Source organism: Mus musculus, chromosome 6 (genome assembly GCF_000001635.26).
Source record: "Mus musculus strain C57BL/6J chromosome 6, GRCm38.p6 C57BL/6J".
NCBI lineage: Eukaryota > Metazoa > Chordata > Mammalia > Rodentia > Muridae > Mus > Mus musculus.
In genome coordinates, this window is record NC_000072.6 from 134,674,669 (window position 1) to 134,687,158 (window position 12,490).

The 12,490-nt window shown below is 42.8% G+C and overlaps 1 protein-coding gene across 2 annotated transcripts in view; it reads left to right on the plus strand.

Annotated features, from left to right (window-relative positions):
• The window catches only part of Borcs5 (BLOC-1 related complex subunit 5), a 71,673-nt gene that overhangs the window by 35,157 nt on the left and 24,026 nt on the right, over nt 1–12,490 (plus strand). For both annotated transcript variants that reach the window (NM_001170479.1, NM_026371.3), the window contains exon 3: nt 11,296–11,453. In NM_001170479.1, coding sequence (NP_001163950.1) covers nt 11,296–11,453 — 158 coding nt within the window. The remainder of the gene's footprint in view (nt 1–11,295; nt 11,454–12,490) is intronic.

Genomic DNA, 12,490 nt, shown 5'->3' on the forward strand with positions numbered 1-12,490 from the left:
CTAAAGCAGGTAACCGGTGACAAGCTGCTGTCCCAGAGTGCACATGTTTCTGCTTTACCATACTCAATTTACCCTTCAAAGTATTTATGTCAGTTTATATCCTTGCTTCCTATGTTGAGTTCCTGTTGTTCCACATCCTCAATAAAAGCGGATATTGTCCAGCTGTTCCATGCTTACCAATTAATTTAAAGGTAGCAGTATGCCTAGCAACCACAGAAAGCTCAGGCTGAGATATAAACCGGACTTTTTAATTCCAGCCTTCCTTCTTTGAAAGGATTTATTTTACTTCTTGTGTCACAAATCCAAGATAGCTATAATACAGCTTCTTGTGCTCATATTTTGATAACAAATGATTTGTTTATTTTAAAGAAATGGGAAAACAATTACAAGAAAGAAAAGTAAAGCCTTTTCCTGTATAGGCCAATAACCAATAACATCGTCATGTGCGCTTCCTTCTTCCTGTGGGCAGACATCAGGGCATGCATTTGCTTACAGCTAGAATTATTCTGAATGTGTATTTTATGTCACAGTTTTGATTAGCATTCTGACATTCGCCATATAATTTGGAAATTATTTGAAAACACCATTTTAATCATTACCATTGTCTTGTTTGAGGACATTCAAATAACACTAGAATTTTTATAAAAATATGGCCATGTAAATCTTCATCTAAGATTGTTTCTCTGGGATAGCTCTGCAGGAGAGGTCAGGGAATGTTTATGGTGTTGATCCAATAAGGTTGTGAGCACAGCACCCAGGAAGGAAAAGAACTGAGAGAGGAAAAGAACAAGGTTCCGAATTAGGGCATCCATCCATTCACATTCAGTCCTGTTTGAGTTGAGTGGTAAATCCGTCTCTTACCTCAATTTGGAAATCCTTTGGTTTTTAGGGGCATTATTATTAGAGCAAAACTCTATTCTTCCATGAGCACCAGAAAGTTATTTGTGTCTTGTAGCATATAAGGCTTATAGGATCTCAGAACTGGAAGGGATCTCTCTCTCTTTCGCCCTCTCCTCCTTTTCCTTCTCTCCCTCTCCTTCCTACTCTCCTTCTCTCCCTCTACCTTTTTCTTTCTAAAAAAGATTTATTTTTATTGTCTTATTTATGTGCACATATGTCTATTTCCATGAGTGAATACCATTTGCTTGCAGGTGTCAGAGGAAGCTAGAAGACTCCCTTACAGCTGGAGTTAGAGGAGACTGTGGGACACCCAGTGTAGTGCTGGCAGCTGGAGTTAGAGGAGACTGTGGGACACCCAGTGTAGTGCTGGCAGCTGGAGTTACAGGAGAGTGTGGGACATGCATATAGTGCTGGCAGCTGGAGTTACAGGAGACTGTGGGACACCCAGTATAGTGCTGTCAGCTGGAGTTAGAGGAGACTGTGGGACACCCAGTGTAGTGCTGGCAGCTGGAGTTACAGGAGAGTGTGGTACACCCAGTGTAGTGCTGGCAGCTGGAGTTACAGGAGACTGTGCACCAGTGTAGTGCTGGCAGCTGGAGTTAGAGGAGACTGTGGGACACCCAGTGTAGTGCTGGCAGCTGGAGTTACAGGAGAGTGTGGGACACGCATGTAGTGCTGGCAACTGTACTCAGGTCCCCTGGAAGAACAGTAAGTACCACGGAGCTATTGAGAGACAGCTTTTCCTTCAAGCCCTCTCATTTTCCATTGTTCTGACAAAACCAGCATAACTAAGGGTCCGTGTACTTTACTTAGGCTACAGATGGAGGCACAGCGCATCACAGCAGGGAGGCAAGGCAGCCATTGGGCCTTTGTGTCCAGCCAGGAAGCACAGTGATGCATGCTGCTTCTAAGTACTTTCCCCTTTATTCAGGCCTGAAATGTTGGTGCCTGAATTTTAATTTTCCTACTCAACTGTAACCCACTTTAGAAACTTGCTGTGCCCAGAGGGATGGTTCTTGTGTGGTTCTGAAAGGCTGTCAAGGTAAGTGTTAACCACTGCAGATATCTGGGAATTCCTTACTGAAGTATATTTATTCTTTTTTTTTTTTTTTTTAATAAATCTTTTTTTTTTTTAAGATTTATTTATTGGTTATATGTAAGTACACTGTAGCTGTCTTCAGACACTCCAGAAGAGGGCATCAGATCTCATTACAGATGGTTGTGAGCCACCATGTGGTTGCTGGGATTTGAACTCCGGACCTTCGGAAGAGCAGTTGGGTGCTCTTACCCACTGAGCCATCTCACCAGCCCAGTATATTTATTCTTGATTCATAGAATTTAAGAATTATTTATTGTATTATTTTCTGTATTAGCTTCTGCTTGCATGTGTGTCTGAGTGTGTACCCTCATGTGTATCTGTGGTGAGAAGAGGGCACATCCCCTGGAACTGGAGCGTCAGACGTTGTGAGCTGCCATGTAGGTAGTGGGAACAGGACCCAAGTCCTGTGGAAGAGCAGCCCAGGGCTCTTCACTGCTGGGCCAGCTCTCTAGCCTGCTCTGCTTAGATTCTTTATTTTCTTCTAATGTATTTTATTTTACCTTGTCTATAGAGAAACTTTATACATAAGCATTGGTAGGATAGTTAACCTTTCTGTGTATTTTTATACTCAGTGGGTAGACTCATCCCAGAGTGACCAGGGTGGGTACTACTCATTTTAGTGTTTGGTTTTTTTAACAAGTCATATATAAAAAGTGGTTGAGTGCCCTTGGTTCTCCTGTGCCATTAACAATAACAATTACTTTTTCCTTTCTTCTCCCTCTTTCTTAGTTTAAATATGTTACATACAGGATCTCATTTAACTGCTGTATAAATATCTGGTTCAGCGTTTCCTCATTTGCTAATGAAGGTTGCTGATAATGAAAGAATAGTCAGAGTTGAAACTTAAAGGCAGGTTTTTGTTCTAACGCTGTTGATTTAACCAGTTTGCAAACCTATTTCCCTAACCTTAATTACATTAGTTTCAACATGAACTACACATGGCCCTGTTCAAACTATTTGTGTGATTTTAGGTCCCTTAGTCGCTTTGTCTCACTGGCAGCACAAGTGTGATTTCTGGAGGTGTGTGGCTTCTGCTGGCTTCCCCTTGCCATGCTCAGCTGTTCTCTTTGCTTTGGAGGCGGCAGCATATAACCTCCTCGGATGGCCCAGCTCTCCCTGTCCTCTTTGTGGTGCCTTTCTGCTTCTGGAGAAACTGTAGCACAGAATGAAAGAAGGGTATTGATAATCATGCTATTTCTTATGAGTGTTATTTATTGAACACATTTTCTACAAAGAAGCATGCTTTCACAGCTGTGGGCCTTAGAGACAGTGGCGGGGGTGGGGGGGCGGGGCATTGAAAACTAACTGGAGTCTCTTCTTCATGCGTTCAGAGACTTAGACTGTAGAAGCCCATTCTTTCAGCCACCTGGTGGAAATATTTGTGTTTATGGTTTCATAGAGATTGAGATATATTATCACAGTGAACTTGGGGCCAGGGGTCAGAGAACTAACTAATGGACCCACTGATATGTCATTTATTGTTGTAGCTCAGTCAAGCTCTGACCAGATGATGATGGGATACATTGTGTGTGTTTACATGTAGTTGCTAGGAGAAGGAGCAAAGTTTATTACGTGGTCATGTTGATCTTTAGTGTCTCTTTATCTTGTAGTTCCATATAACTGCCTTTCTACACTTTCAAAGGCTGCCGTAAAACAATTGATAGATAAAGATTCACTTATAAGCTGTACCTATCTCAATCAAGGGTGATGCGTAAGTTTACTTCAAAGGCAAAAAGGAGCTCATTTTTTTTGCAGTAATAGGAGTAAAATATATGTCATGCACTGGGTGTGATGGAGACACACTTATAATCTCAGCACTCAAAAAGCTGAGGCAGGAGAATTGCAGCAGGTCCAAAGGATTGTCTGGGCCACATAGTGATTCGTTTTCTCTCTCTCTCTCTCTCTCTCTCTCTCTCTCTCTCTCTCTCTCTCTCTCTCTCTCTCTCTCTCTCTCTCACACACACACACACACACACTAAAGTGTAGCTACTTGAAAGGAATTTAAATCTAGAGCTTTCCTTGGACAAATGGATTGGGATGCTGAGTGTTTAAGTCTCTAAGGTGTTGTTAGAGTTTTTTAGTCTTATTAGTCTCTTTGTGCTGCTGTAATGAAATACCCAAGAATGAATACTTTTTAAGGAACAAAATTTATTTTTTCAGTTTAAAAAGCTGGGCAACCCGAGATCTGGTGCTAACAATTGTTTAGTGAGGGCTCGGGGCTCAGGCTTTACTGTTACGATGGTGCCTTGAACATTGTGACACCATAGGACAGAAGCTGAAAGATCAGAAGGAGACCTTTCTTTTCTTCCTTCCTTCCTTCCTTCCTTCCTTCCTTCCTTCCTTCCTTCCTTCCTTCCTTCCTTCCTTCCTTCCTTCCTCCCTCCCTCCCTCCCTCCCTCCCTCCCTCCCTCCCTCCCTCCCTCCCTCCCTCCCTCTCTCTCTCTCTCTCTCTTTCTTTTTTTTCCGAGACAGGGTTTCTCTGTATAGCCCTGGCTGGCCTTGAACTCAGAAATCCGCCTGCCTCTGCCTCTGCCTCTGCCTCTGCCTCTGCCTCTGCCTCTGCCTCTGCCTCTGCCTCCCGAGTGCTGGGATTAAAGGCGTGTGCGCCACCACACCCAGCTAGAAGGAGGCGTTCCTTTCTTTTTTTTTTCAATATTTATTTACTATTTATTTTTATATGTAAGTACACTGTAGCTGTCTTCAGACACACTAGGAGAGGGCGTCAGATGTCATTAAGGATGGTTGTGAGCCACCATGTGGTTGCTGAGATTTGAACTCAGGATCTTCGGAAGAGCAGTCAGTTCTCTTAACCACTGAGCCATCTCTCCAGCCCGAAGGAGACGTTTCTGTTGAGCCCTTTTATAAAGGAACTTTATCATCTAGTCACATCAATAAGGCCCCACTTCCTCATACTTTCACAAGTTTGAAAGAGAAATATTCAATCCATAGCAAGCACCTAATATGTAGATAAACCTTTTTCTTAGAAAATGAACATTTGATCTGGGTGAAGGTGGTAGACACTTTTAAGACCAGCCCTTGGGAGGCAGAGGCAAGTGGATCTCTGAGTCCAAGACCAGCTTGGTCTATAGAGCTTGTTCCAGGACAGTCAGGACTACACAGAGAACACCTGTCTCATAAACAAATGAAGAAGGAGAAGAAGAGGAGGAGGAGGAAGAGGAGGAGGGAGGAGGAAAAGAGAGGAAGAGGAGGGAAAAAAGAGGAAGAGGAGGAAAGAGAGGAAAAGTGAAAGAAAAGAAAATGAAATTTTGTGGGGATTAGAAAGATAGCTCAGTGGTTAAGAACAATGAAATTTTAAGGCCAGTGGGTAAAGGCACTTGCTGCCAAGGCTGATGACTTGAGTTAGGTCCCTGGAATCCACATGGTAGTAAGAGAGAACAGATTCCCCTAAGTTGTTCACTGACTCTACACATGAGCCCTAGGGTATGTGTACTCATCGTACACACAAAATAAAAATAATTAAAAATTTAAAATGAAAATTTGAGACTTCAAAGAAAACTTGATTTAAGAACTCTGTTTCTAGGCAAGGAAATATAGTTTTCATTTTGTTTCCTGTTGATCACACTTTTTCTCTCTTGGCCTTCTTTTTTAAATTTTAATTTAATTTTACTTATTCACTTTACATCCAGCTCACTGCCCCCTCCCGGTTACCCCTCCCACAATCCTTTCCCCTTCCCTCCCCTTCTTCTCTGATTGGGTAGGGACACCCCTGGTTATCTCCCCAGTCTGGCACTTCAAGTCTCTGTGAGGCTGGCATTTCCTCTCCCACTGAGGCCAGGCAAGTCAGACTAGCTAGAAGAAGATATCCCACATACAGCGGACAGCTTGTAGGATAGCCCTCTCTCCATTTATTCGGGACCCACATAAAGACCAAGCTGCATATCTGTTCTGTGCATGTTTGGGGAGGCCTTTGTGTATGCTCTTTGGTTGGTGGTTCAATCTCTGAGAGCCTCAAGGATTCAGGTTAGTTGACTCTGTTGGTCTTTCTGTGGAGTTTCCATCCCCTTCAGGGCACAACCTTCCTCCTATTCTTCCATAAGAGTCCCAAGCTCCATCCACAGTTTGGCTGTGGGTGTATCTGTCTTGAGTCAGCTGCTGGGTGGAACCTCTCAGGACAACATGCTCCTGTCTGTAAGCATAACAGAGTAGCATTAATAATGTTAGGGATTGGTGCTTGCCCGTGGGATGAGTATCAAGTTGGGCCGGTTATTGGTTGGCCTTTCCTCAGTCTCTGTTCCATCCCCCATTCTTGGCCTTCTTATTACAGGAGTATTGTAGAATATGTTTGCTTAGCAAAATTTAAAATTAATCAACCTGATTTTAGTGTTATCTATATTTAACCTAAAATGTATCATCTCAACCCTTTTCCAAGGCTGTGTTCAGTGTCTTTGGTCCATTCACAGTGTTGTGCAGCATCGTAACTGTCAACCTTCACTTCCCATAATCTCACATTGAACTCTGCAGCCATTAACAGTGACCTCCAATGTCCTTTTACCCCCAGTGTGACAGCCATTATCCCTTTCCTTTCTCTAGGAATTTCACTATTCTGTGTATTTCATGTAAATGGAATTAGACGGTATTTGCCCTTGTTTAAAATCTGGTTTATTTCAACTAATGAAATGTTTCAAAGATTCATTATATAAGACTGAGTAATGTTCTGAGACCCAAAGACAACTTCAAGAGTCAGCCCTCTCCTGGTGCCCTGCCTTTCATCAGTGTCAAATAATGTCCGTTATGCACATCTTCTGCTCTTCTCTAGTTCACCCCTAAGCACTGTGTGCTCTTGACGTGGCTGTCATTGAACCTGCTTTCTTGATTTCTGTGCTTTGGGGGTTTCTCTTTAGTTCATGGAAATGCAACAGAATTTTGAGTTGACTTTGTATCCTCTTACTTTACTAAGTTTTACTTATTAATTCAAGCATTATTTAGGGCTTTCTGCATATAAAATCATCCCGGTAATCACAAGTCACTTTTTTTCTCCCCTCACTTTGAACACCTCTCCTTTCTCTTCTTATTTAAAGGTTCTGTTTGGAACTCCAGTACCATGCTGGATAGAAGGCTGAAAATGAAGTTACTGATTTGTTTTGGATCTCATGTCTGGTCTGTTTTCTTGGGATCTTTATTTTTCATTGTATTCCAGGCTACTTGTCAATCTCTTGTCTCTGGAGTTGCCAGCTTTGGAGGCAGCATCCTGCTTTGCTTATCTTGGCTCTCGAGTCCCTGTGTTGCTGTTGCACCTTACCATTCAGTTGCCCAGATTTTCTTTATAATTCTGCCTTTTTTGTGCTCTTTTTTTTTTTCCTAACAGGATCTCATACAGCTCTTGGCTGATCTTGAACTTGCTGTGTTGCTAAGGGCTGGCCTTGAACTCTGGATACTCTTTCCCCTGTCCCCTAAGTTCAGGGCTTACAGTTATGTGCATCACTTGCCCAGGTATGTGGTGACTTACAAAGAAAAAGACATTTCCTGAGGATGTGACCTTTATAGGCCACATGGCTTGGACTTAGGCTAGATGTGATGTGCCCTTGTAGGTTCCTCAGGTGTAATCAACACCAGTGAGTTCTAGAGTTTTCAGAAGGCTGAAGCTCTTTTAGGGGAGGTGAGTTCACGGCTCACTGTGACATAGCTCATCCAGCCCCTGGTGGCACAGGTCAGATTCTGTGAGTTGACTGGTGATACTTTCTTTCTGGTTTGCACAGGGGGGCACAGCTGGCATTATAATGTGCTGGTTCCCCTTCGTTTCCTTAGGTCTAGGTAAGGATAATATTACGCTGGTGGACACAGCACAGTGAGTGTTTACAAGGCAGTTCCCCATCGCTTTCTGACCATCCAGGTACAGGCTCTACTACATACTCAACAAGCCAAGCACTGGACCAGTTGGGCCACCTCCCCGGCCCTACCAGCCCCATCATTCTGATTGCTTAGAAAGGGAAGAGGAAGACGGACAGGCTGACAGAGCAGGGCAAGGCATTTAGTACATGTGCATCCACACCCTTCCACCCAGTTCCTTCCACCATCTTTGCTGTAGAGAGGTAAGAGTAGGGACCGGGGGAATTGACTCCTGGGTAAAGTGTTTGCGGCAAAGCATGAGGACCTCAGTTGGACTCCTAGAACTTACAGAAAAAGCCAAGTATGGGATTGGCAAGGAGATCCTGCAGGTAAAGGTGTTTGCTGCAGAGCTGTATACAGCTTGAGTTTGATCCCTAAGACAAACTCCCAAAAGTTGTCCTCCAGATGGAGTTGATGGCTACTAGAGAGGGAGCGTCGGTTTTCATTAGGGGTGTGGTTCCTGGTAGACTGACCAGGTTCCAGTGGATAGTCCCATACCTCTATACACATAAGCAGAACTCACGGGATCCAATGGTTAAAAAAAAAAGTTAAGAGAGGAACATGGGAAGAGGCTCTGAGAACAGTGAATATTATCAAAGTTTATTTTATACGTGAATGACATTCTCAAGGAATGAATAAAAACATTTAAAGGCTAAAAGTATTTAAAGGTTTATGTAAAACAAGTTGTCCAATGACCTCCAGATTAGTACTGAGGTACTCATGTGTGCTCACACACACATGGTGCACACCTATAGCTCTAACACTGAGAGGCGGGAGCAAGGATCTGTAGGATTTCCAGTGGCAATTTGGGGAAGACATTAGCATTTACTTCACACAGAGGGACTTCTTTTTCTTTTTAAAAAAAATATACTATTGTTTAATTATACCTTCCAGTAACTTTTGACAAAGTTATAGAGTCTACTTTCTCTATTCTGTCATTTCAAAAATATGTGTCTAACATTATACCATTAATTCGTAATTCTACAACTAAGCTCTCATGATTGAGAAACTCAGTTTGGCAATAGCCTAATTTAATAACCACACAGTCCTGGACTGTGCTTTATGTTTTAATTCTTAATGGTGTTTATCATAAAAGAACTCAGAGAAATGGTCACCCAGTTTCTAACCCTGATGATTTTTCCACGCAGCACTTTACATGAAGAGGTGGATATAGTAGGCAGTTCGTTAGCTCTGTTAACTTCTGTCTGCGTCCTCGCCCACTCCCTGGAGCCCACACCTTAGTTTTGTACAAAAGGAATGGTCTCAACATGATCTTGGGAGATATGTCCCGTGTTTGCCATATGCAGATCTACCACTTCAGAAACAGAATCTGTTAGGTCGGGTCTTAGCTCAATAATGTCCCTTTTGTGTGAATCTGTTACAACCTAAAGACAACTAGAAAATGAAGGAATGGCTCTGCTCCAAACTAATGTAGAAACTTAATTTATTTAACATGAAAAATTAACCATAAGTATGTACACAGAAATCTTTTATGGACTGAGGTATCATGATCTCTGCTTTTTTTGGTTTGTTTGTTTTGAAGATGGGGTTTTGTGTAGCTCTGGCTGTCCTGTAACTTACTCTGTAGACCATGCTGGCCTCAAACTCAGAGATCCACCTGCCTCTACTTCCCAAGTTTTGGGACTAAAGGCTTGCACTACACTGCCCAGATAATGTCTGCTTATTTTTAATGGCTCAGAAGAAGAAACAATTATGTAGTGAGGTCTGGATATTATAAAATGGAACCTAGATGTGTCTGGGTTTCTTCCTGGTTTTCTATACTTTGAAAATTGTGCAAAAATAGGTTATAAAGAAAAATCCTTACAAATCAATAGTTAAACCATAAATTCTTGCCTGGCATATAATTCATTCTTTATTTTATTTGAAACCTTCTTGTGTAGCTCAGGTTGACCTTGAATTCATCGTATGGTTGCAGATGACCTTGAACTTCTGATCCTCATGTTACACCCTGTCTAGGGCTGAGTCCCATAAAGATGAGAGCAGCACTGTGTAGCATGCCTGAGCATCCTCAGACACAGCCCAGCTGTATGTGTGTCATCTGTGTATCGTCCTGCTGGGGAAGGATTTTGGGTTGAGTTTCCACGTATGGGAGCAGCAAGGGGCTGATGGTAGAAGAGAACAGGATGAGTTTTGGCACAGGAGGCTCAGCACATGCCCAATGTCACATGTCTCAATACTCCTTGTGCTTAGTCCAAGAACAGCGTGATAGGGTATAATGAGCGATTTTCAGAATGTGCCAGCTGAGGGACATGTGTCCCAGGAGTCTCAAGACTTCCAAGGGAAGTCTCTGAGGTCGATACTTGGACACCATCTGCAAGCCACTGTCAATCTAGGAAGTGTCCAGGAGAGCTTCCTAGAGACTTTGTGAGAAGAAATGGCAACTTACATACAGAAGAGACGTGAGAATTTATTGTTTTCTATTAAGCAAAACACTAAAAAGACTTGGGAAAATATAAACCAGTATAACCCTTCTGTCTTTTTTGTTTTGGAAAATAGAAACATTTTTCTCAAAATAGTGTATATGTTAATCTGTAAAATGTTACTATTATTTTGACTTTTTGAGAGGCATGCAATTATTTAACACTAGAGAATTTTATCAGGCTTAACTTTGGATAGGTTAATAACAATAGATAAAATGCCAGTATTTCGTGAGAATGTACAGGAGGAGCTTGCTTGATACCACAGTTGCAGAACTGTTGCCTTAGCAACCAAAAGTGCATGGGCTTAAATTCAGGTCAGGGCTTTGCCTTCTGGCCATAGGCAAGTGTAAGTAGCATCTGTAATTGAATTGATTTCTTCTGCAGGAGATGGTTGTAATTTTACCCCGACATATGCATCTATAGGAAGGCATGGTGGATCAATGTAAATATGTTGAGAACATAGCCTTCTTTGCTTAGTGAAGCTATATGCCTAAAGAAACCAATTCTAGGAAAAGATAAACCAGTTCAGGCTGGTTAGCTTGCACTCTGGCTTTGTTCTAATTTTGGTATTAAATTCGTAAGACTTCCTTACACATTTTTCTCAGTTTCTCAGATAACCATATTAGTAACCAAATGCACTTCCACCCTTTTCAGTCAAAAGGGGTTCTGCCCCCTGGCACTTTATAGTAGTGGGATAAGGCCAGGGGCACTGTCTGAGGGGCCACTGATTCCCTTTGTGATCACCAGAGGCTTATTCCTCGCTCCCTCTTGTGTAAAGTAGGCTAAGAAAGTAATGCACTGGGAGCACCGGGCAAAAGAAAGCAGCTGATAGGTGGCTGGGACTCCACAAAAGGTAGAGCGATCAAGGATGTAATGACGTTCATCTACATAGAGCAGAAGATGCAAAATGAAATGAATTTTCCCTGACTCCATGGACTTCGGCTAGGTTAGTCACAAGTTCATCAGCAGTATTTCTCATTACACTGTTTCCATTTCTCTCCTCTAAAGGGCTCTTGAGTGGACAGACTTCCCCAACCAATGCCAAACTGGAGAAGCTAGACTCTCAGCAGGTGCTGCAGCTCTGCCTCCGGTACCAGGATCACCTGCACCAGTGCGCAGAGGCAGTGGCTTTCGATCAGAATGCTCTAGTCAAGCGAATCAAAGAGGTAACATGGCTGTGGGGGGCTCCATGGCTGTGGGGGGTCCCACCCCGGACTCATGGCAGTAGTAAGACATGCTGGTGAAGAATGTTCTCAGCTGAGAACAGCCTGGCATTTGACTCCTGCTTCACAGCTGAGTTGGTCAGACTTGCTGTTTAACTTCTCTGCACATGAGGAACGGGCCGGGTAGTGGTCCAGCATTGAGTGTGTGAGGCTGCTCCACGGCTGTTAGTGTGTAGAGTCCTAGTATCATGATTTTGCTCCAGATAGATCTGCAGTTAGCTTTTTCTTGGGTATCACCTCTGTACTTTTCATAGTAATCATTTGCTTTGAATGGAGGAGCCTTAGCACATCCTTTACTTTTCTCACTGTTAGTGCATACAGCTCAGTGCTCTTATTTGCTCTGTGGAAGTGACTATGCCTATTTAACACTGAAGGCTTCTGTGAATGCAGCTCAGGTATCATTCGTGCGAAATAGCCTGTAAACACAGAGTGTGGTGCAGGCCTTGCACATTAGCTGAGAAACTGCTTGTTTAGCAAGCGTGAACCACTGGGTTCCATCCCCAGCACCACGTAAACCTGCTGTGATCCCAAAACTCAGGAGGTTAAGACAGGATCCGAAGTTTGAGGTCATTCCCAGCTACATAGCAAGTTAGAAGCTATCCTTGATACAAAAGACTCCATCAATAAATGAATAAACTAGCCGGGTGTGGTGGCGCACACCTTTAATCTCAGCACTCAGGAGGCAGAGACAGGTGGATTTCTGAGTTCGAGGCCAGCCTGGTCTACAGAGTGAGTTCCAGGACAGCCAGGGCTACACAGAGAAACACTGTCTCGAAAAACCAAAAAAAAAAAAAAAAAAAAAAAAAAAAAAAAGAAGAAACTCAAAGATGGTACAAATGTGTAGTTACCAGTAAGCATAGTAGGTTCTTTGCTTCAACACTGAAATGATTTATTGGCCAGGACATTTACATTGGAGCCCCGAGGGATAAGCACATAGTATTTTAAAATTTTCCATCAAGGAAGAGCCCAGGTTTCTGCTG